Source organism: Globicephala melas, chromosome 7 (genome assembly GCF_963455315.2).
Source record: "Globicephala melas chromosome 7, mGloMel1.2, whole genome shotgun sequence".
NCBI lineage: Eukaryota > Metazoa > Chordata > Mammalia > Artiodactyla > Delphinidae > Globicephala > Globicephala melas.
Window position 1 is genome coordinate 13,322,079 of NC_083320.1, and position 20,320 is coordinate 13,342,398.

The following is a 20,320-nucleotide window of genomic DNA, read 5'->3' on the forward strand; positions in this document are numbered from 1 at the left end:
TTCTGTAAGATGAGTAGGTTCTCAAGATTTGCTGTGCTACATTGTGCCCATAGGTAACAATACTGTACTGTACACTTAAACATTAATTAGAAGGGTAGATCTCATGTTGAGCGTTCTTACCAAAATAAAGAAAAAAGAAGAGAGAGGAGGAATAAAAGGAGGAATAAAGTGGGTTGTTTCTTGCCCTGTTAAAGCATTTACCTTTTGGTCTTCCATACATGGAAAGCACAATTCCATTAATGACTGTAATAAACAGAATATATATTTCCCAACACTAAGAGTTCCTCAGAGGTCATGATTCTTTCCTTGTGTTTTTAGAAACCAGACCCACGAACCATTGGAAACTGCAGCAATGAGACTGAAGCATGACCTGTGAAGCTAGTAATTGTGTGTGTGTGTATGTGTGTGTATAGCTTGAGTGACCCCAGGACTTTTTTATAAATAATAGGACATAATTTGTGTAGCTTCAGAAGACTCACCATGCATCAGCTCCTTGGGGCCAGCAGGATTTTTGCATATAAATTGTACGATATGAAAAGCCACATTTTCTTACCCTTTGATAGACCGTAGTTTTCTAATTTAAGGTCACTTGCCAATTTAACAGTGACTGCATCAGCACCTTGTGACGCCAAGCAGGGTGCGTTCTGAAGAGCCATCAGAGGGAACCTGTTACATCACACATAATAAAGCTTTCAATCCATTGCTGAGTTTCTCCAAGTACTTGGCATGCAATAAAATAAATTCTAATATTTACTCTGCGTATTGTCAGATAGTAACTATCAGGTTGGAGACCTGGGAAAAGTTGCTTCTTTGGGCTTAATTTTTCTCCTCTGAAATTATGGACGTTACACCAGGCAGTGCTCATTTTAGGCTAGAGAATCCTAAACACCATCATGGTATTTACGGGTAAGCTTTTCCTAAGAGGAAATCATATTTTATTTGAGACTGACATCAGAATGTGAGCCCCGAGGGGCAAGAGCTCTCATGTCCGTGTTCACTGCTCTATCGCCTGAGCCTGGGACAGTGCCTGGCACAGACTCACCTTTAGTAAATATTCATTAAATGGAGAAAACGTCTTCCTTTCCTTTCTTCCCTCCCTCCCTCCCTTCCTTTCTTCTTTCCATGCTTATTAGGAAGGAAAGGAGGGAGGGAGGAAGGAACGTTGACATATTAACACCTCATTAAGCTGAACCTGCTCCCTGGGATAGCCACGTGGAAGCAACCTTGAAGGTTTGCATGTGAAATTTCATGCTGTGAGTGATATTTCAAGAACAGTTTTGTAAGAGAAAAAGTACATTGAAGGATGTCAGCAATCTTTTTTCCATCTAGAAATCACATGGCTGGGCTGACTGGTGACCCTTTGGTGAAGAGAGTTCGATGAAGTGGGTGCCGGGGGGGTTAGGAAAGAATGGGAAAAGAGGAAGGAAAGAAATAGGGTCTTTAGATGATGCTTTCCAGTCGTTTGCCTGTGAGGGAAGGCGAGAGAGTGCGGTAGCCATAGAATTTTCAGGGTTGAAAGAGGTTTTTTTTAGTTTGTTTATATAATCTGTGGGAGAAGCTTTTATGCTGCCGAGGGGAAGGAGCCAGTAGAGGGGGAGGGGAATGATGGACGGAGCAAGATGCTGGAGAGTGCGCAGAGATAGGCCTTGCTTCTGATGCTAGGGAGAATGTAGGCAGGATGTGAGTAAACATTTTAAAAGAACAACAATAATACAAATAGCACCAAGGTGCTGAGCCAAGTAAAACCAGATGCTTCCGAATGATTTTAGTAACTCCGTTTGCCACTTGTTCATTCATTTTCATTCATCTGCTCGTGCTGACTCACAGACAAGCAGTAAGAGAAGCAAAATATTAAGAAAATACATAGAAAACTTATAACTCATGTAACATGTAACTCTAATTGGAAATTGGAAATAGATTGCCATTTATTTTTAGATTGCCATTTTTTTTTTTTTTTTTTTTTTTGCGGTACACGGGCCTCTCACTGTTGTGGCCTCTCCCGTTGCGGAGCACAGGCTCCGGACACACAGGCTCAGCGGCCATCATGGGCCCAGCCGCTCCGTGGCATGTGGGATCTTCCAGGACCGGGGCACGAACCCGTGTCCCCTGCATCGGCAGGCGGTGTCCCAACCACTGCGCCACCAGGGAAGCCCTAGATTGCCATTTTTAAATCATCAATGTCTGGCTCTTGGAATACCATGAGATTGCAAGTAATAAGAACTAGAGCTGGCGTTGGGTGGCGCTAGGAATTGAGACATGCAGCTGTGTTCACAAGTCCCTGGGAGATCTGAGGGTACAGACCTTCACAGATTTTGGAACCTATACTGGGGGAAACACAGACAAGAGATAGCTGGAGAGACGCGTGTTTGTTCCACAGAATGTTGTCCATATCCCCAAGCCTACACACCCACATCTCTCTCTCCTGGAGCCCCCTTGGGTTCACCACTCTCTTTTGGACCCCGGTCTTGCCTCTGGGAATCTGTCTCCAGATCTAAAATCCTCTCGTGGCTTTGGATCACATGGCATGTCTGGTAGTGACTCTCTTTCTGGATTCTGCTCTGGTCCTCCTTGGCTTGCTGGGAGTTCTGGACTTCAATTCTCGGGCTCACTGTTCTTGAGATGAGCCACCTGCGTCATCAGGCCTGGGTTTTGCATGTATTCCCAGCACAGGCTGCTGTTCTGATTCCTGGCCTCTGTCAGCAGTGCCTGTGAGCTGGACTTGTTGCCCGTTGCATGTGGATGACTGTGAAGAAGGAGGCAGCAAAGGTTACCCCAAAGTTTGAGGAACAATGACGCAGCCATTAAAACCAAGAGGACCACTACTACATATAAAATAAATAATCAACTAGGGCCTACCGTATAGTGTGGGGAACTCTACCCAACATTCTATAATAACCTATATGGAAAAACAATCTGAAATAGAATAGGTATATGTATAACTGATTCGCTTTGCTGTACACCTGAAACCAACACACTGTGAATCAACTATACTCCAATATAAAGTAAAAAATAAAATTAAAAAGAAAAAAAAACAGGACAGTTGCAAGGCAGAGGTGACTCAGAAACAAAGCCCAAAGGCAATGTTGAACTTGGCAGGGCACGGAATATCTAGATGGAAATGTGGAAATAGGCCTTTGGGGGGTTAGGGTAGATTTTGAAGGTAGAAGTGAGGATTTAGGGATCCCAGGTATAGAGGAAATCTGGTTCCTGGGAGGCCACATGAATGCTAAGTTGGAACTCTTTTCTTTCCTTCTCCTGCCCCTAAGCTCAGTCAGCATGACTAATGAAGCCTCAGACCTTGTTCCTACCCCTCCTCCGGCCTCATGTCTGGAACCCACATCCCCTGCCAGCCTGAAATGTGCTCTCCTTGCAAGCCAACCACCTCCATGAAGAACCAACATCGAAAGCTGCTCAGCACTTATTGTCATGTTGTTCAAACTGGACCCCTCGACCCTTAAGTCCTGCTCATGTTACTAACATTTATTGACACTGTTATACCAAACACTCGCCTAAATGATTTCACATGGATTACCTTATCTGATTCTTTTTTACCTTATTTGATTTTCATAGCAATCATACATGTTAGAAATTATCACCAAGGTGACCGTGCATCCGAGTTTGTCTGTGCATAGCCCCTATTTATGCCTCATGTCTTGGCATCATTATTAATAGCACCCTCTAAAAGGGTCCTGGTTTGGACGGTCAATTATATGGCCACTGTAACTGTTACCACACTTACTTTCCTCAGTTTACAGATGAGACACCGAGACGTGAAGTCCCTTATCCATCGTCACATTGATGATCCGTGGCTGAGCCAGGACTCGGACTCTGGCGTCAGACCCCTCATGCCAGCCTGTAAACCGCTGTGTTCTGATTCGTGTTTACTGGTCCCCTTAAGTTTTGAGGGATGCCTCGTCTTTAGGATTTATTTGCTGCTGATTTAGTTCTGATATTCTGTGTCGCACGGGGCAGCTTATCCTCTTTCGCCCCCATCCCCACCCCTGGTGAGCACCAGGTCCTACTGCATCTGACCCCCAGCTATAGCGTGAGCTTTTATCATGTGGGGCTGGAAAGGAGAGGAGAGAGATGGGGTGCTTGCTGGAGTGGGTAGAAGACTTAAGAGAAATTTAGTTTAAGGGCTGGAAGATGTGAGCCGTTTGGTACAAAAGACTTGAGCAAGAATTTTATTGAAGGAGAAATGGTTGAGCCAAGTAATGGCCCAGCCTTTTATTTTGGACAACTTACCCATTGACTCAAATTATCCCACAATCAATTCCAGTGAAACAAATAGTATCAATGACAAAACTGGCTAAAAGGCCTAAGAGCAACTACGCCACGTACAAGTGCACCTCATCTAAACAGACTTGGTTTTTGTCAAAATTGAATTTTGAAAATCAGTAGTGTCCTTTTCATGCTAAAGCGAGTTGATGGCCACAGGTGTGAGCAATGCATACTTAAAAACCTGCCCTCATATACAATACCTTTTCCTGAAAAAAAAAAAAACACAAAAAAGTTTAAAATGCAGGCATGGTCACTTTCCACATCCTGAAAATGATGAATTTACTAAGATTCACACAGTTAGCCATGTTTTCATCACCAGTGTACCAACGTCCACTTCCTGTCATAACTAAAAGTAGTATTCCAAGGGCCCTCCTGATCACACACCGTCTCATCCAGAGTTTGTCACAGGTGGGTAGGTCCGCCTTTGCACGGAAATAGGTAGAAATCTGAAACCACGGCTGTACATCAATACCAGGTGATGGGACCTTGCAGCACCGTTCCAAAACAGCCGTTACCATATCACGTATGTACTTTTACATGCATTATCTCTGTTAATTCTCACAGCAGTCCTCTGAGGTGGGTCTGAAAGTGAAGAAGAGTCACGTGAGTTGCTGAAGATTTTCAAGCTAGGAAGACACAGACCTGACTTTCAAAACCAGGCTGGAGTTCTGCGGAGTCCTCCATGCCCAGCACATATACTAGACAGTACTGCCTCTGATGACAAGGTTAAACTTGCTTCTTTTTTTTTTTTTTTTTTTTGTGGTACGCGGGCCTCTCGCTGTTGTGGCCTCTCCCATTGCGGAGCACAGGCTCCGGACACGCAGGCTCAGTGGCCATGGCTCACGGGCCCAGCCGCTCCGCGGCACGTGGGATCTTCCCGGACCGGGGCGTGAACCCGCGTCCGCTGCATCGGCAGGCGGACTCTCAACCACTGCGCCACCAGGGAAGCCCTAAACTTGCTTCTTAAGCTTATAGCCCCATTACCTCCTACAAAGGTGGTCATAATATAAATTGTTAGGCTATTCCTTTCAAAATAAATTTGATATATTAAATGAATTACAAAGTGATCTGAAACGCTACGTCCTTATTCATAGATGTGTAGTGATAGACTGCTTTAAAAGCCAAAATATATTCATCGGAAATTCCTTCTCTTCATCCCTTGGTTGGGTGCACATTAAATCTTTATTAAGACTTGCACTGAGATATCTGGCATTGCCTTTGAGGAATGTAATAGAATCCTATCCTGATCACACATATACTTCTAAAGACCTAAGGGCACAGGCAGTTGAATTTGGGAAATCCTTGTATGGCCAGGTTTCAGGGTTTTTCAGAGTAGAAGCATAGCAGCGTGGAGGCTGGGATCTCAGCCTCACGGAATCCAGCAGCCCTGAGGAAAATGGCCATTGGCACTGCGGCTTTGTTCGCTGGCAGCTCGGCCACCTGCCGGGCTGCTTCCGGCTCCAGTAAGGACTGTGTAGTCCAGGCTGATGTTAAGCTGGCCACAGGCTGGGCAGGGCTTTTGTAGCCCCCTCCTCAGTGCAGGGCAGGGCTCCCGTGTCCTCCTTGGGTAGGGGTCATAGTGGGCGAAGGGGAGGGAGGGAGAGTCTTTCCCATAGTCAGAATTCAGTTCCCTGAAATGTGTCTTCCTCCTGTTCCTTTCTGCTCCTGAATAGAAAACAGGATGACAATACTTTGCCTAAAGGGTAAACATTAACATCCTGTATTCTGTCTCACATTCTTCTCTTCTAAAATGCTGGGAGCCTAGAGATTTCTCCTACTAGGGGAGGTTTTCTGTTTCTCCATGACTCCTAATGTCGCCCAGCAGTGAGAGGCACACTGCCTCACTGGGTGTGTAGCTGGCAACTCGGAAAGTCCCCGGGTTGAGTTCATAAATAGCAAAGGCTCTCTATTTATTGGGTCCTTACTCCATCCCGGGCACGGTGTTGAGCGTGTTAAGTACTTCGTTTGGATTATCTCAGTTACTCCTTCTCATCGTATAAGGTAGGGGTACACTGTCATCACCCCCATTTCACTGCAGTGGAAACGAAGATCAAAAGGTTGTTTGCTCAGGGCTTTCCTGGTGGTGCGGTGGTTGAGAGTCCGCCTGCCGATGCAGGGGACGCGGGTTCGTGCCCCGGTCTGGGAAGATCCCACATGCCGCGGAGCGGCTGGGCCCGTGAGCCATGGCCGCTGAGCCTGCGCGTCCGGAGCCTGTGCTCCGCAACGGGAAAGGCCACGACAGTGAGAGGTCTGCGTACCGCAAAAAAAAAAAAAGTTGTTTGCTCAGGGTCACAAATACAGGTAGTGACAAGCTCAGATCTGTGGGACACCAAAAGGATCAACCTCTGGAGAAAAGCCAACCGAGTCTTAACCGTTTCTTACCCAACCATCATCCTGCTTCCACTCCATAGGGCGTTGCTGTGTACCTGTTAGAGCTCATTGTGGTGAAGTTTCTGGCTATTGGGCTGGATCAGGGAAGGGAGCAGGTAGGATAAAGTCCTTTTGGCTTCTGACTTGGCAAACGACTTGATCACCAAAAAAAAGGAAATGGGTTTAGTTGGACACCCCCATCCACTACATCAGTTCCAATGTTTTCCTCCTCCCCCTCACTCTTTAGAGTGCTTTTACCTCTTTTTCAACATTGTTTGTGAGTCACTGTAGCCTTTAAAAAAAATATGGCAGGGGGAATGTGAGAGATACCAGCAACAACTCTTTCTATCTCCCCCTCTTTTGTTTGTATGTTTATATGTGACTGACCCCAAAGCCCAGACATGTGTTATTGGTCTTTGTGAATCTGCAGTTGGAGAAAGCTTTTAGACCCTAGACCTAGAAGGAACCTGAGCTTATCTATTCTAACTCTCTAACTTTATGGACAAGCAAACTTAGATCCAGAGAGAGAGAAGTAACAAGGACTGTCTGAAGTCTTAATTAGTGTCGGAGCCCAAACCCCATCCACTGCTGTGGCCATCACATCCCACTGGAATGCCGGGTACCCAAGTCACCCTGCAGAACTGCAGTAGCTTCAGTTGTCAGTAGCAGCAACCAGAGATAATAGGAATGCAAACTTGAAGAATCCACATCCTGTAGTTTAGGGTTTAAAGAGAAGCTGAACATTATCTTATCAAGTTAATCTTTTGAATATAGCTCCGCCCCTCCTTCTCCTGCTGGGTTTAAACCTTGCTTTGTCCTCATTTCCTTTCAACAGCCTGAGCTGGGTGCTTTGCACCAATTCTAAAATTATATGTTGGGCTGCTCCCCTGAGTCCTGGCAAAGAATGCAGAGTTGAGATTTGCTCAGGTTGACACGATCCTTTTCAGCTCTTGAATTGGTTTGGAAAGCACATTTGTAAATGACTTAAAAGACTGCCATTTTCATGTTTGGAAAGCAATTCATGATTTATTGTAAATGAGGTTTAACTTGGAATGTTTAGGACGTGGGTGGCTAATTCCGGCCACAATTCAAAGGGGTAAGAAATGAACACAGAAAATAAAATAGAACAAGTACTGAAAGTACAGTTAATAGTTCATTGATCCAGCCTCAGCTGAGAACATTTTTTACATAGCTAACTTGGGAAGATCACAAAATTGACCCCATTTAATCATAAACTTTTAAAAACTAAAAGCAGTCTCTGGCGGAAGTTTATCTCGAATGTTTCACAGGTTTCTCTTCCTTCTGAAGCTGTCGCCCCTGGACATAATTTGACTTTTCCTGATGCAGCAGTGTCATTATCGTGAGCTCTCATTATTGCCCTGGACTAGAACACTGTACAGTTTACGACCTTTATGATGTTTATAGTCCCAGATGCTAGGGATACTGATTTCCTTTACTTTTGTCAGTCTGTTTTGTCAGCCCTTCCTTTTGTGGGTGCTTGTACCTTTAAGTTAGTTGGACTCAGGCAACTAGGTGGTGTAAAGGAGCCAAGAACGCTTCCTGCCTCACCTCACTCTTGACCTTGCCAGTTCATTCTAGTGCCAAGGCTCTCTCTTTTGTTTGTGTGTTTACATGTGACCGTATTAGCGTTGAACCTTGACTTACAGGACTGTTACTTACCCTCTTTGGCACTTTCTTGGAATAATAATGATAATAAACATAATAGTTTTATTAATAATGCAGGTAAAAGAGTGATAAAATCTACCATCTATGCCAGTGTTTCCTACATAGCATGTCTTTTGTTATAATAACTCTGCAAAAGAGGTCATCTTAGTTCCGTTGTAAAATTGAGGAAAATAAGGTTCAGAGGATTCAAACTTCGAATCACTTCCCAGGTACCAAGCTAGAACCATGAACCCTCATCTCTGCTCCAGATACACAGTCCGCAACCCCATCTAGTGGCGTGGGTCTCGGTAGCCCGCTGGCTTAATTGCTGGGACCACCGCAACCCTCTGAAGAAGCTAGAGGCTGTCAGCACTCCATTCCTCAGCAGGGACATCCTTCCAGTTCTAAGTGGCTCGGCCCTGTTCCCACTGGACCAAGGCAAGTCAGAATTATAGTGCTTCTGGTCAAAGGCTGTTGCAAGCTTCGTTCAGCAGCCTCTTTGGAATCCTGTCTAAGGTGGCTGTAAATGGGTAAATGTACAAAGACCCCTCCTCTAAACCACTCCTGTAACCTTCCCAGATTAATGAATCGGGTGCTGTCTCTTTCTGGCCCTGCAGAGGTTGTTTCTCTTGCTTCCCGGGGCTTGGCTGTGATCAGAATAGTTGAGGTTGCAAAATGAGTGCCCTCTGGGTAAGTGAGGTATTATTATATTATTTCAAATGTGTTTATTCATGGAAAAGCACTGGGAAGGGGTTATGGAACTTGTCTCATGTTACCATGGGAGCTAACTTCAAAGCACGGAGGAGGCATGCCCAATACCCTCGTTCCTCCATCACACAGGGAACATCGTGTGTTACTCAACAAGGAAGAGTCCAGAGATTTTTTAAAAACACCACTTGTGAAAGGGACAGGGAAAAAGCAAGCAATGTTTGAAATCCTTAGATCTTCTCTCTTCTAGTAATAACTAACTCGCATGTATTGAATCCTTACTTACCATGAGTCTGGCACTGTGCCAGGCACTGACATGGCGATTAGATCCTCATGAGTACTCATTCATTTAACAGATGAGGAAACTGAGGTTTAAAATGTTTGCTTTAAGTCACAAAGGTAGCAAGTGTCTCAACAGGGATTTAAATTTGGCAGTCTGCTTCCTGAGCCTTTGTCTTACTGCAACACTATACCATCTTCTACTAAGAATAAGAAAGATTTATTCTGACCTGACAAGCGTTCAGTCAAACGTAGAAGCCTGAGAAATGTAAGGTATGATATTAATGGAACATTGACGTTACCACACATTCTGCAGGAAGCTGCTGATGAGGAAGCCACCCAGAGAGGGATGCAGGATAATTTTCTGATGCGTCTAAATGTACCAACCGAAGAGTACTCTCCTTTTAAGGCGGACTGGTGCCAGAAGGAGGGAAATGAAGACAAAGAAGAGCTTGGCAGCAGCACCTGGATTTCTTAAATGAACGAACAGTGTGCCTGTTTCCAAAGTGATTAATTAATTGTACAACTCAATAAATGTCAGCGCGTGCGAAAGATGCCTGTAAAGAGGAGGCCACTATAATTAAGTGAAAATGAAGAGAGAGAAGCTGAAAGAAGAGAACTTTACAAATCACAGATGGGGAAAAAGAGGTCATGGTTACTATCAAAATAGACGAGTCCCAAGCTCTTGAGTAGAAGTAGCACCAGGAGAGGCAAAGATGCAAGTTGATAAAGAGCCACTGGGCCTCAGGGAGCATCACTTCGCTGGGTTGTATTTTCCACTTTTTAGCTAAGAAAGCACTGATCGACTCCCTCCTATCCATTTAATTGAGTTTATATACCTGAGGGGACTTACCCATCTGGAAACAGACAAGTTAAAAGATTCATTCTAATCCCTGCCCTGGGAAAGTGGTCAGGTCTGTGACCTGGTTTTACTCAGCTTGGGGTTAAAGCCCCAGTTGCTTTTTTTTTTGCGGTACGCGGGCCTCTCACTGCTGTGGCCTCTCCCGTTGCGGAGCACAGGCTCCAGACGCGCAGGCTCAGCGGCCATGGCTCACGGGCCCAGCCGCTCCGTGGCATGTGGGATCTTCCCGGACCGGGGCACGAACTCATGTCCCCCACATCGGCAGGCGGACTCTCAACCACTGCGCCACCATGGAAGCCCGCCCAAGTTGCTTTTAATCTATGAGGGTTCTCCTCCTTTGGGGTCACTTTCACTTGGGAACGATTGCTGAGCCTCTGGAAAATTTACAAAGCAGCCCAGCAGGATTCAGACTTTGAGGGTGATAATGATGAGGAAGAAGAGGGGGAGTTTGTTTTCGTTACATATTGATTGATTGATTCACTCCACGAAGCACTGAGTTCCCATGGAAAGGCTGTGCTCCAACTTAAAGAAGTGGATGGAAGTTTCTACCTTGATCTCCAGTTTCTTTCCATCACACAACTCTGTTATAGAATAGTGCTGGTGGTGAAGGAGAGGGCAACAAAGACTGGGGGCAGTTCCACTCCACCAATTTCATAGTCCCCACCAAATTCTCATGCTGGTCCAGAAAAGCAGGTGGCTGGTTCCCTGTGAACAGCAAGGTGTTCAGGCTGTCAGCTTCCAATGGATTCCAGGGGGAGTGGCAGCAGGCTTCTTCCTGGAGCCATGTCCAGGCTCAAAGGGTGTCCTAGGGTGATGGCTTCATTCTTGTTGGACCCAGAGTAGCCGCTTGGGGCATTTCGGTGTTAACCAGCATCTTTGTATGTAAGGACAGATGTCGCATCAGGGAGTTACAAAGCAAGCCAGTCACAATTCCGCATTCGAACTGTGTGCTTTCAGAGCCAGTTTCGACAGGTGAGTCATTTCTGAAAATGAATGCTTCACATAGTAAACACAGCACACCTTTTTAAAAATTATCTTATCAAATTCATTACATTTTCAAATGTTTTAAAATGCAATTTAAATTATCACCCCAAACAGCTTGCTGACACTACTAGCTGCCTTCTGAAACGGTGATCCAAGGAAACATCACAGATTTTCCTCTGAAGGACAAACCAGCTCTCACAGGGGATGTTCCGGGGTTGCCTCCCTACACTTTGCCATGTGCCAAATGTTTCTCTGGTATAAACCCACCTTTGGAAGATACAAGGTTTACTTGGCATATATTTGGCTTTCAGAATTGGTTTTAAAAGGCTCAGACTCAATTCAGATTCTGGCTCTGCCACTTAAATAGCTGTGAGTCTAGGAGCAAGTCACTTAACTTCTCTGTGCCTCAGTTTCCTCACCTGTAAAATGGGGGTGATCAGAGCACGACCTCATAATGGAGATGTAAATGAATCAGTATGTGTGTGTAAATATTAAGTAGAACTGTGCCTGGCACATAAGAAGTGCTGTGGAAGGGCTTGCTTTATTATAAGTTTCATTATTGTTATTGTTATTATTCACTGAGCATCTACTGCATGGTTACACAGGGCCTATAGTGAACGAAGCACAATCCCAGCTCTTACAGAGAGGGGACGACAGCTCTTAAAAATGAAATCCATCGGAATGTAATTTCAGCTTATGTGTTAGGAAAGAAGCCCACAGGGTGCAGTGATAGGACTGCGCTTCCTGATTACCTCGGGCTGTGAGACGAGGTCTGTCAGGGGAGGCTTCTCGGGGGCAGTGTCATGTTTAAGCCGAACCTGGAGGCTTTGGGGAGGAGACCGAGCTTTCACCCTCCCCATCAGCACAGGTAGTCTCACACTTGATCAGTGAATGATGATTACGGGCCAGGCTCTCTATTGGTCTTTTTATTTATTTATTTGGTTGCACCGGGTCTTAATTGCAGCAGGCAGGCTCCTTAGTTGCAGCTCGCCGGCTCCTTAGTTGCGGCATAGCGAACTCTTAGTTGCAGCATGCATGTGGGATCTAGTTCCCTGACCAGGGATCGAACCCAGGCCCCCTGCATTGGGAACGTGGAGTCTTAACCACTGTGCCATGGGGAAGTCCCTCTGTACCAGTCTTTTCAGGTACTCTCCTCCCGCCGACATCCTGACAGGTGTAAAGGATTATCTCCATGTTACAGCGGATACTCTCAAGGCTCAGAGAGGTTAAACGACTTGCTCGAGATCACACAGCTTATGGGTGGCAGAGCCTCGACTGAGCAGGAGTGTGTCTGACTCTGCAGCTCACTGGGAGCCTTTCTACTGCCTTCTGCTGCTGCCTCTTCCTCCAGGCTGCCACCGGGATCAGTTAGACTTGGACCGTGTGGCTCAGTACATACACTGTCAGTTCCTCTATGAATAAATCCAAATATAAGGAGGGTTCTACTTAGTTTGGGTAGCCTGAGTGCTCTGCCCTCCAGCTCTGGGAACAGGGAGAAAAGTCCTAGAGGCCCCCTTCTTCACTAGGTTCAGACTGATACCTGACTCTCAGCTCTCAAGCTGACAGGTGTGCCCATTGCCATCTTTTCTTCAGAGTGTGTGTGAGCCAGGCGGGCAGGCTGTAGACATGCCCACCTCCACCGGCCAAGGGGAGCTGACACCTGGGCTACTTATTCTGGAATCGTTTGCCCTTCTGCAGAGAGCTACTGTGCTCTAAACTTCTGTCTGCTGGGGTGAGGGGTAGGGTCCACTAGCTACTCTCTCACACCCAGTGCCTACTTTCCTCGAGCTTGGAGGGCCCCCTCCAGGGCTCTGTTGAAAACTGTGGCTCCTCTTTGCACGGCCTTCTCCTCCCCTGGAAGATGTTATTCATCCTTCATTTTTGGTTATTGATCAATGTGACCATATTCACTTTTCATCTTTCAGAGAAACTCTGAAAACTCTCATCTGCTCGAAGATCCATCCCGCCCCCAACTTTCTCACTGTCATTAATATGTTCCCTTTTATGCCGCTCTGTGGTCACTTCACTTGGACTTTGGGAAGAAGGGAAGGAAACATACGTACTTCATTTCTCAATTACAGTATTTGCATCTGAGGGCATGTTTGTTTTCTAAGATAACGTACTGCTGTCAGCAATAGTGTTCGGTGCACATTTAATGCTTGAAGGCCAAGTTAATGATTCATTTTATTAATACTTCGAAGAAAATGGCAGACACCTGTGGGGAGTTGATTCTTCCTTTTTTACTATTTCCTGTGTGTCAACATCTATGCCAAATGTGAGGGGAAAAAGGTCCCTTATGTCTGTGGGTTGATTTCTATCTCTTCCCCCACCCTACCGCACCTCCAGCTTAATTTACTGTTTCAAACTTAGTGCCCAGAATCTGATCCCTTTCTTGCAATTTTGCTGCACGTTTGAAAATTTTCATAAAACGCTGGACTGTATGTCCAGCTATTATTCTCTGATTTTCATTCTTCCCGTCTCTTGTCCATTGGGTAACTGTAGTGTGTCATGAATTCACAAGAAACTAATTCTTGGAGGTTCCCTTTCCTTGATGATGGAAGTTGAGGGAGAGAGAGAGAGAGAGAGAGAGAGAGAGAATTTTGAGACTCTGTCCACAATAGCAGTCCATCAATAACAGGGATGAATTCCTCAGAGGCAGAACAGGGATCGATGAATAGAGCAGGACTCTAATAGCTAGAAAGCACATCGCTTTTTCCCCCCAAGACTTTGTCATCTGCCAAAACATCTGACTCCAAAAGCCACCCTAGAGGTTAGCCAGACTTAGCGAGAGGTGGCTAGAAAGGAATTTGGTATCAAACTGCCTCTTCCCTGCCAAGCCCATGGTGTGCAACTGAGGGATCCACCTTCCCTTTCCTGTTCCCCACAGGAGTTGCTGGAGTGTTTAAGCACCTCCAGTCAGTGTCTTGCTGCATTCGAGCTGTTCGGTCATGAGCAGATGACCAGAACCCGAGATAATGGTTGGAGAGTGATAGGTCATGGGGTACGGGAGTGGGTGGACAGGGTGAGCACCGACATCCAGGGAGCCCCGAGGAGCAATCCCGTTTGAAAAGACACATTCATAATCATGGAAACCCACTCCATGCTTTGTCTCTGGTGGACACCATTTATATAGATATTCAATACACAGGCCAGACAGGCTAAATTGTAACCTCTCTTCTGTAAATGCCCTAGTTGTTTGGAGTAAAAAAAATGGTTTAGATTAGCACCCGGGCACGCTGACAAAGGTCCGGAGGGAGTTCAGGGACTTGCCAGCATCATTAGCATTTTTTTCTTCTTTTTCCAGCCGCACTAAAATATGTTTGCTGAAAACATAGGGAGATGAAAAACTACTGGGAGCCAGTACCTCTTAAAAGAAAAAAAAGTGTTTTACTTCTCTGGCAAACATACCAATTAAAACGAGGCTGTGTTGTGACAGATGACGGAGCAATTAATGCCTAATTGAGCCTTCTGCTAGATGCCTCTGCGAAAGCCACTTTACTGGGGTCACACCTTAGAGCAAAACAAACCTCCAGACTTCCTGCAACACCCTCTGCTCTGCGGAGCCCAGAAACCAAAGAAAACATTTTTGAATCTCCAAGAGTTACACCAAAAGGATTAGCTAAACGGAAAGATCTCGACATTGAAAAATCCTACTGGGGATTTCGTAGTTTCTTCATTTGTGAGCAAAATCTATTTTCCACGAGATATTTTTGGTGCAAGCATCCCTTGCTGTCCTGTTCTCTTAGAGTATACCATTAGATCTTGAGGCCATTCCAGGCAGGTCACGTGACTTCTAAGCATCTCTCCGGTTCCCTCCTAAGTCACTAGTCTCACAGGAGTCAGGGAGTCCTAGACTCCTAACTACCAAAGACCTCAAAGTCCTTCCTGAAGCCTTGAATTCTTACTGATAGGATGTGAAAATGCTGTACAGCTGCATTTCCGAAGAGGTCAGCTTGGTGGAGCTCCCTGCCTGACCTCAGTAATAGAGATATTTTCAGCCCTGCGAGCCGCCTGTGTAAATATAAAAATGTATTAGGCTGCAGAACTGCATGTGTGGGAACAGAACAAGCATGCTATTGAGAGGAAATCACAGGGGGAACACTGGTGTCACTCACATGGGTTTGGTTAATGCGTGCATACTTTTGATAAATCGTTTTGATTCAGTGGACTGCATGTTTCAGATGAGCCCATTTCATTTCTGGAACTTCTGAGCTCTGATAAGTAAAACCCCAGTCACTTAGTAAGGTGTCTAATAAAGTTTACTTCTGGAAGTTTTCACATTTGAAAACAATCATGTCACTCTTTGTATGACACTCATTTACCTTAAAAAAAAAATGTTAGTGTGAAGTCAATTTTTCAGTTGTTTAATGTGAAAAAGAGTGATTTGTTTAAGTGTCTGAGAGGGAAAGATATATTTATTCAGACCTCTGAAACCAGAATCGAAGAGAATCACTGTAATGAACAGGAAACATGCTCTTGAAATGAACTGAGCAATGCTGTCTGAGCGAAATGCTCTAATATCCCTGAGTGTGTTCAGTTTCAGTGGATCAAATCTTTCCCATCTCTGCATCCAAGCTATTTGGCAGTGATCAGATGATCAGAGCTCAAGGAAGTGATTGGAGAGTGAGCTCGCTGCAGCTGCAATGTAGGCTGTTTTCAGGGACAAGGAGCCACTGTTTTCAAACATAGCATCAACATAGAAGTTATTTTGTGGGCTCCAGGATGCAGCGATGGGCTGCACTGCCAGCATTGTTCTGCTTCAGGCTTTTCGTTCTGTGGTCCAGAGGAGCTGTCCACACATTTGTAGACGACGCCAGGAGGAACCATCCCATGAAATTTTGCCTCTGGAAAGTGACGATGAAATGAGTAGACCCAGAACCCTCATCATAATGGTATGGTATCTGTGGCAGAGCAGCCTCCGTTGATGAAACTGTTATTATAGAAATGAGGTTGCCATTCGAGGTTTGGGTTTTCAGCTTTAGATAAAGAAATGTGTGACCTAGACTTTACTACTGTGCTTTCCTGTTTGGGGAAAATCTTTCAAAATTGTTTCCTGTATTATTCAGAGAACTGGTTTTCTTTCTCTTAGATCTGTCATGAAAATGTGCAGTTTATTGGTCTCTGAGAAACTGTCTTCTGCCTAACATTTTGTATGCTGTTATTAACTTTTGTGCAGAAACAGAAAATTTTGAAGTCTTGTTTAATTAAGTGGATTTTATTTTATAACAAATTTGAAAGTAGAGCCCCAGATAGATATTTTTATATCACATGTAACCCATCGAGTTGTGTAAATGTTGGTAGTTAGATCTCTAACTTCAAAGTATTTGAGGCCTTTATTTCCAATGCTGCTGTGGAAATGCCTTTCCAAAATGCTTAACTTACACATAAAATCAGAATGAAGTTTTTGAGAATTTTGTGGAATGCATGGTGTTTTAATTAGAAAGCTGTTTCTTGCCACTTGTCAAATTACATTTTTGTCTGTGCTTTAATTATAATAGTGTTACTCCTTCTTTGTGTATCTGTTTGATCAGCAAGAGTAAAGTAGAGGTTAGTCTCTCCTTACTTTAGGTTCAGGGAGAGATTTGCCTAGTCACTGAAATTCAACGTTGGGATGGAAGTAGTGTGCTAAAGTTTCCAAAATTGGGGAGGCGTTGAAGTCTGCGTGGTTTCAGCACAATCGACTTTTTTCTCTTAGATTTCAATGTTCAGATATCAAGGATGCAGTAAATAATGAATGATAAATACCTGTTACACTAAAAGTTTTTAAGTGAAAGTCATTTGGCTTGGGCTATGCCTTTGAGTGACAGAATACTAAGCTATAACATTCTATGCCAATTTCTCCAACAAATCAATATCTGGTTTTCAAAAGGGCAAGACTGTTCTTCAACTGTTGGGCTATGACGATCTCTAAGAGGAAACACTTAGTGGGAATATTTTCATACTCATTTTCCCATAAGTTTTCACAAATTAAATTTAAAAGGATTTGACACATTTGTGCTCCAAGTTTAACTCTTAATAGCAGTAACACATTCTATAGCTATGTGTATTACTCATGCCAGCTCAGTCATTAAAGCAGTCAGTTTTCCTAATTTTACTAATTAGACTATAAAATTTTGCAGCTAGAAATTTGCCCCTAAAACTGTATTTCAAAGTAATTGAGAAATAAAAAATAATACATTCACTTAATGACAATGCCCTGTTTTTTTCAAAGATCCTTTTAATTCATAGGATACCTTTACTGACATTAAATGAGGTGATGATGGATTTATTGATGAGGAAAACAGGTTCAGAAAGATCGAATACCTTGTTTATATCACACAGCTGCCAAACGCCAGAGCCTCAGGTCACACTTCGATCAATTATTCCAAAAGCCAATATACTTTTTCACTCTGTTCATGTCTCTAAGGAAATAATGATAAAACTGAGAAGCGTGAATTTTTATGAGAAGTCTGATGGAAATGTTGGACCACTCAGAGTAAAATATGCTCATAGAAAGTTATTGTGCAGCTTGAACGTTTCCTCTGTGCCACTGGAAGCTTCACACACTCCACAACTATTTGTTGCCGATGCACTGTCGGCCAACCACTGTTCTAGGTACTTGGAATCCACCAATGAGCAAACCCATCCAAGATCCCCGCCCTAAGTGGCAAAATCTTACTGTGATTGTATATTTTGAAGATCTCATTATGGAATCACTATATTAGGGTTGTGACGCTTAGTGTCCTAATTTAAGTCAATGAAACGATTTCCTGTTTTCCAAGATGGTGGTTTGAAACCTTGAATGTGTTTCAAAATCACCTAGGAGTTCTTTATTTTTTAAAATTATTATTGGAGTATAGTTGATTTACAATGTTGTATTAGTTTCAGGTGTACAGCAAAGTGAATCTGTTATACCTATTTGCACTCTTTTTAAGATTATTTTCCCATATAGGACATTACAGAGTATTGAGTAGAGTTCCCTGTGCTCTACAGTAGGTCCTTATTAGTTATCTATTTTATATATAGTAGTGTCAGTCCCAATCTTCCAGTTTATCCCTCCCCCCCCTTACCCACTGGTAACCATAAGTTTGTTTTCTACAGATTCTGTAACTCTATTTCTGTCTTGTAGAGAAGTTCATTTGTACCCTTTTTTTAGATTCCACATATAAGCAATATCACATGACATTTGTCTTTGTCTGACTTACTTCACTCCGTATGACAATCTCTAGGTCCATCCAGGAGTTCTTATTTATACTAATCCTTGGGCTCCTGGCCCCAATGACTCTACATAAGAATGTCTGGAGTGGAGCTGAGGAATCTGCACTGTTAGCAAACACCCCCTGAGTGTTTCTGAGAATCTCAGATTCTGAGATTCCGATGGAGGAGCGTGGTGGATGACGCTCTGAGAAACGGTGCTCTGGGAACTGATCATCTAAACCCCCTACCTTGCATCCTCCTTTAACCTGATATGCTAATCGCCTTCTCACTCTGGCTACAAGCTTCTGAGCAAACTGATTTTTTATTCTCTTACTTTCCCATCAACCACTAGTCACCAAATTTTGTATATTGATCGTGTGTGGGTGTGTGTGTAAGAACACAGGCTCTAGAGCCAGAGACTCTAGGTTGCAATCCTGAATTCATCCCTTATCGGCTGTGTGACCTTCTGCATACTTTTTAACTACTCTGTGCTCTTTTCCTCTGTAAGGTGGAGATAATAGTTCCCTCAACCCAGAGCTGTTGTGAGGGTTTAATGAGGTAAGGATGTTCAGTGCTTGGAATCATGTCTAGATATGTTATTAAGATTATCAATAAGAAGGATCGAGGTCATCCTAACTGAAAAAGTGACATTTGAGGGAAAGACCTGAAGGAGGTGAAGAGTGAGTCGGAAATGGCTCGGGCAGAAGGACCAGCCAGGGTGAAAGTCCCTGATACGGGAAGAAGCTTGGGGTGTTTGAGGACCAGTGAGGAGGCCAATGTGGCTGAGTGAGCCAAGGAGAAGGCAGTAGAAGGACGTCGTGGAGGGAACAGGGGACAGGTCATGTGAGGCTTGGCGGGCCATCATGAAGACGTGGGCTTTTTCTGAGAGTGAGAAGGGACGCCGTTGGAGGGAGCAGGCACAGAAGTTAGGAGCATGGGCTGTGGAGCCAGAATGTCAAGGTTTGAGTCCTGTGTCTGCCCTTCACTAGCTGTGTGTTCTTGACTTGTCCTAAGTGAGCCTTCGTTTCTTCACTGATGAAACACAGAGAGTCACAGGACCTACCGTGTAGGGCTAGTGTGAGAATTCAGTTACTACTTGTAAAGAGCTTGTAAAGTGCCTAGTGGGTAGTAAGTGCTGTGTTAACTATAGGTTTGTTAATTTGGATGGCCTTGAGCAGGGCAGTAACAGGATCTATGGCTGCCAGGGGTCCAGGGTGGAAGCAGGGAGACCATTAGTCAGGAAGCTATTGCAATGATCCCAGCTAAAGACGCGGATGGTAGTTGCTGAGGTTGTGAGAAGTGGGTCGATTCGGATATATTTTAAAAGTAGGACCAGTAGAGTTTGCTTACAAATTGAACACAAAGAGTGAGAGAAAGGGAGGAATGAGGGATGAATGTATGGTATTTTGGTTTTGTTTTGTTTGTTTGTTTTTTGGCCTGCACAACCAGAGGACTGAGTTGCCATTCAGAAGGGGAAGGCTGCAGGGGAAGATTTGGCAAGCTAATCTAAGTTCACTGTAAGACATGTTAAGTTTGAAATGCCTGTGAGGTCTATACATGGAGGTTGCAAATAGGAAATTGGATATATAGCTCAGAGTCCCAAAGAAGAGTCTACAGAGAAGATATAACGCTTGGCACTGTATAAATACCAATTAATGATTGATGAATGAATACATGATCTCTCCTCTAATTTCCTATAATACTTATAGTGTGTCAATCCATTTGTAGTTAATCATATCTTTAGCTATTTCATTGAACTTGTTTATTTACCTTATTATTCATATTTTTTTTTATCCCACTGGTAGGTGGAAAACCCCATGTAGGCAGGAACTAAGTTGGCTTTATACCCCGGTGGTGCCCAGCACCATTGCTTTTATAGACTAAAAGTTCAGTATCATCAATGATTTGAAATCTTTAAGCAACTGACACCAACTTGAAAAGTTCAACTGTTAAAGCTGCCTTCCTAACTCTTCATTGAAATGTCCAGGAATAAGT

General features: G+C 44.1%; 1 protein-coding gene across 11 annotated transcripts in view; it reads left to right on the forward strand.

Moving 5' to 3' along the window:
- The window catches only part of DOCK10 (dedicator of cytokinesis 10), a 279,856-nt gene that overhangs the window by 54,517 nt on the left and 205,019 nt on the right, over positions 1 to 20,320 (forward strand). For 6 of the 11 annotated variants that reach the window (XM_060301777.1, XM_030832813.2, XM_060301778.1 and 3 more), the window contains exon 1: positions 15,845 to 16,041. The exons of 3 other annotated variants lie outside the window; for them this stretch is intronic. In XM_060301777.1, coding sequence (XP_060157760.1) covers positions 15,880 to 16,041 — 162 coding nt within the window. In that variant the 5' untranslated portion in view covers positions 15,845 to 15,879. Of the gene's footprint in view, positions 1 to 15,844; positions 16,042 to 20,320 lie in introns of those variants that run through there. 2 more of the 11 variants (XM_030832975.3, XM_060301781.1) reach the window with 1 other exon arrangement.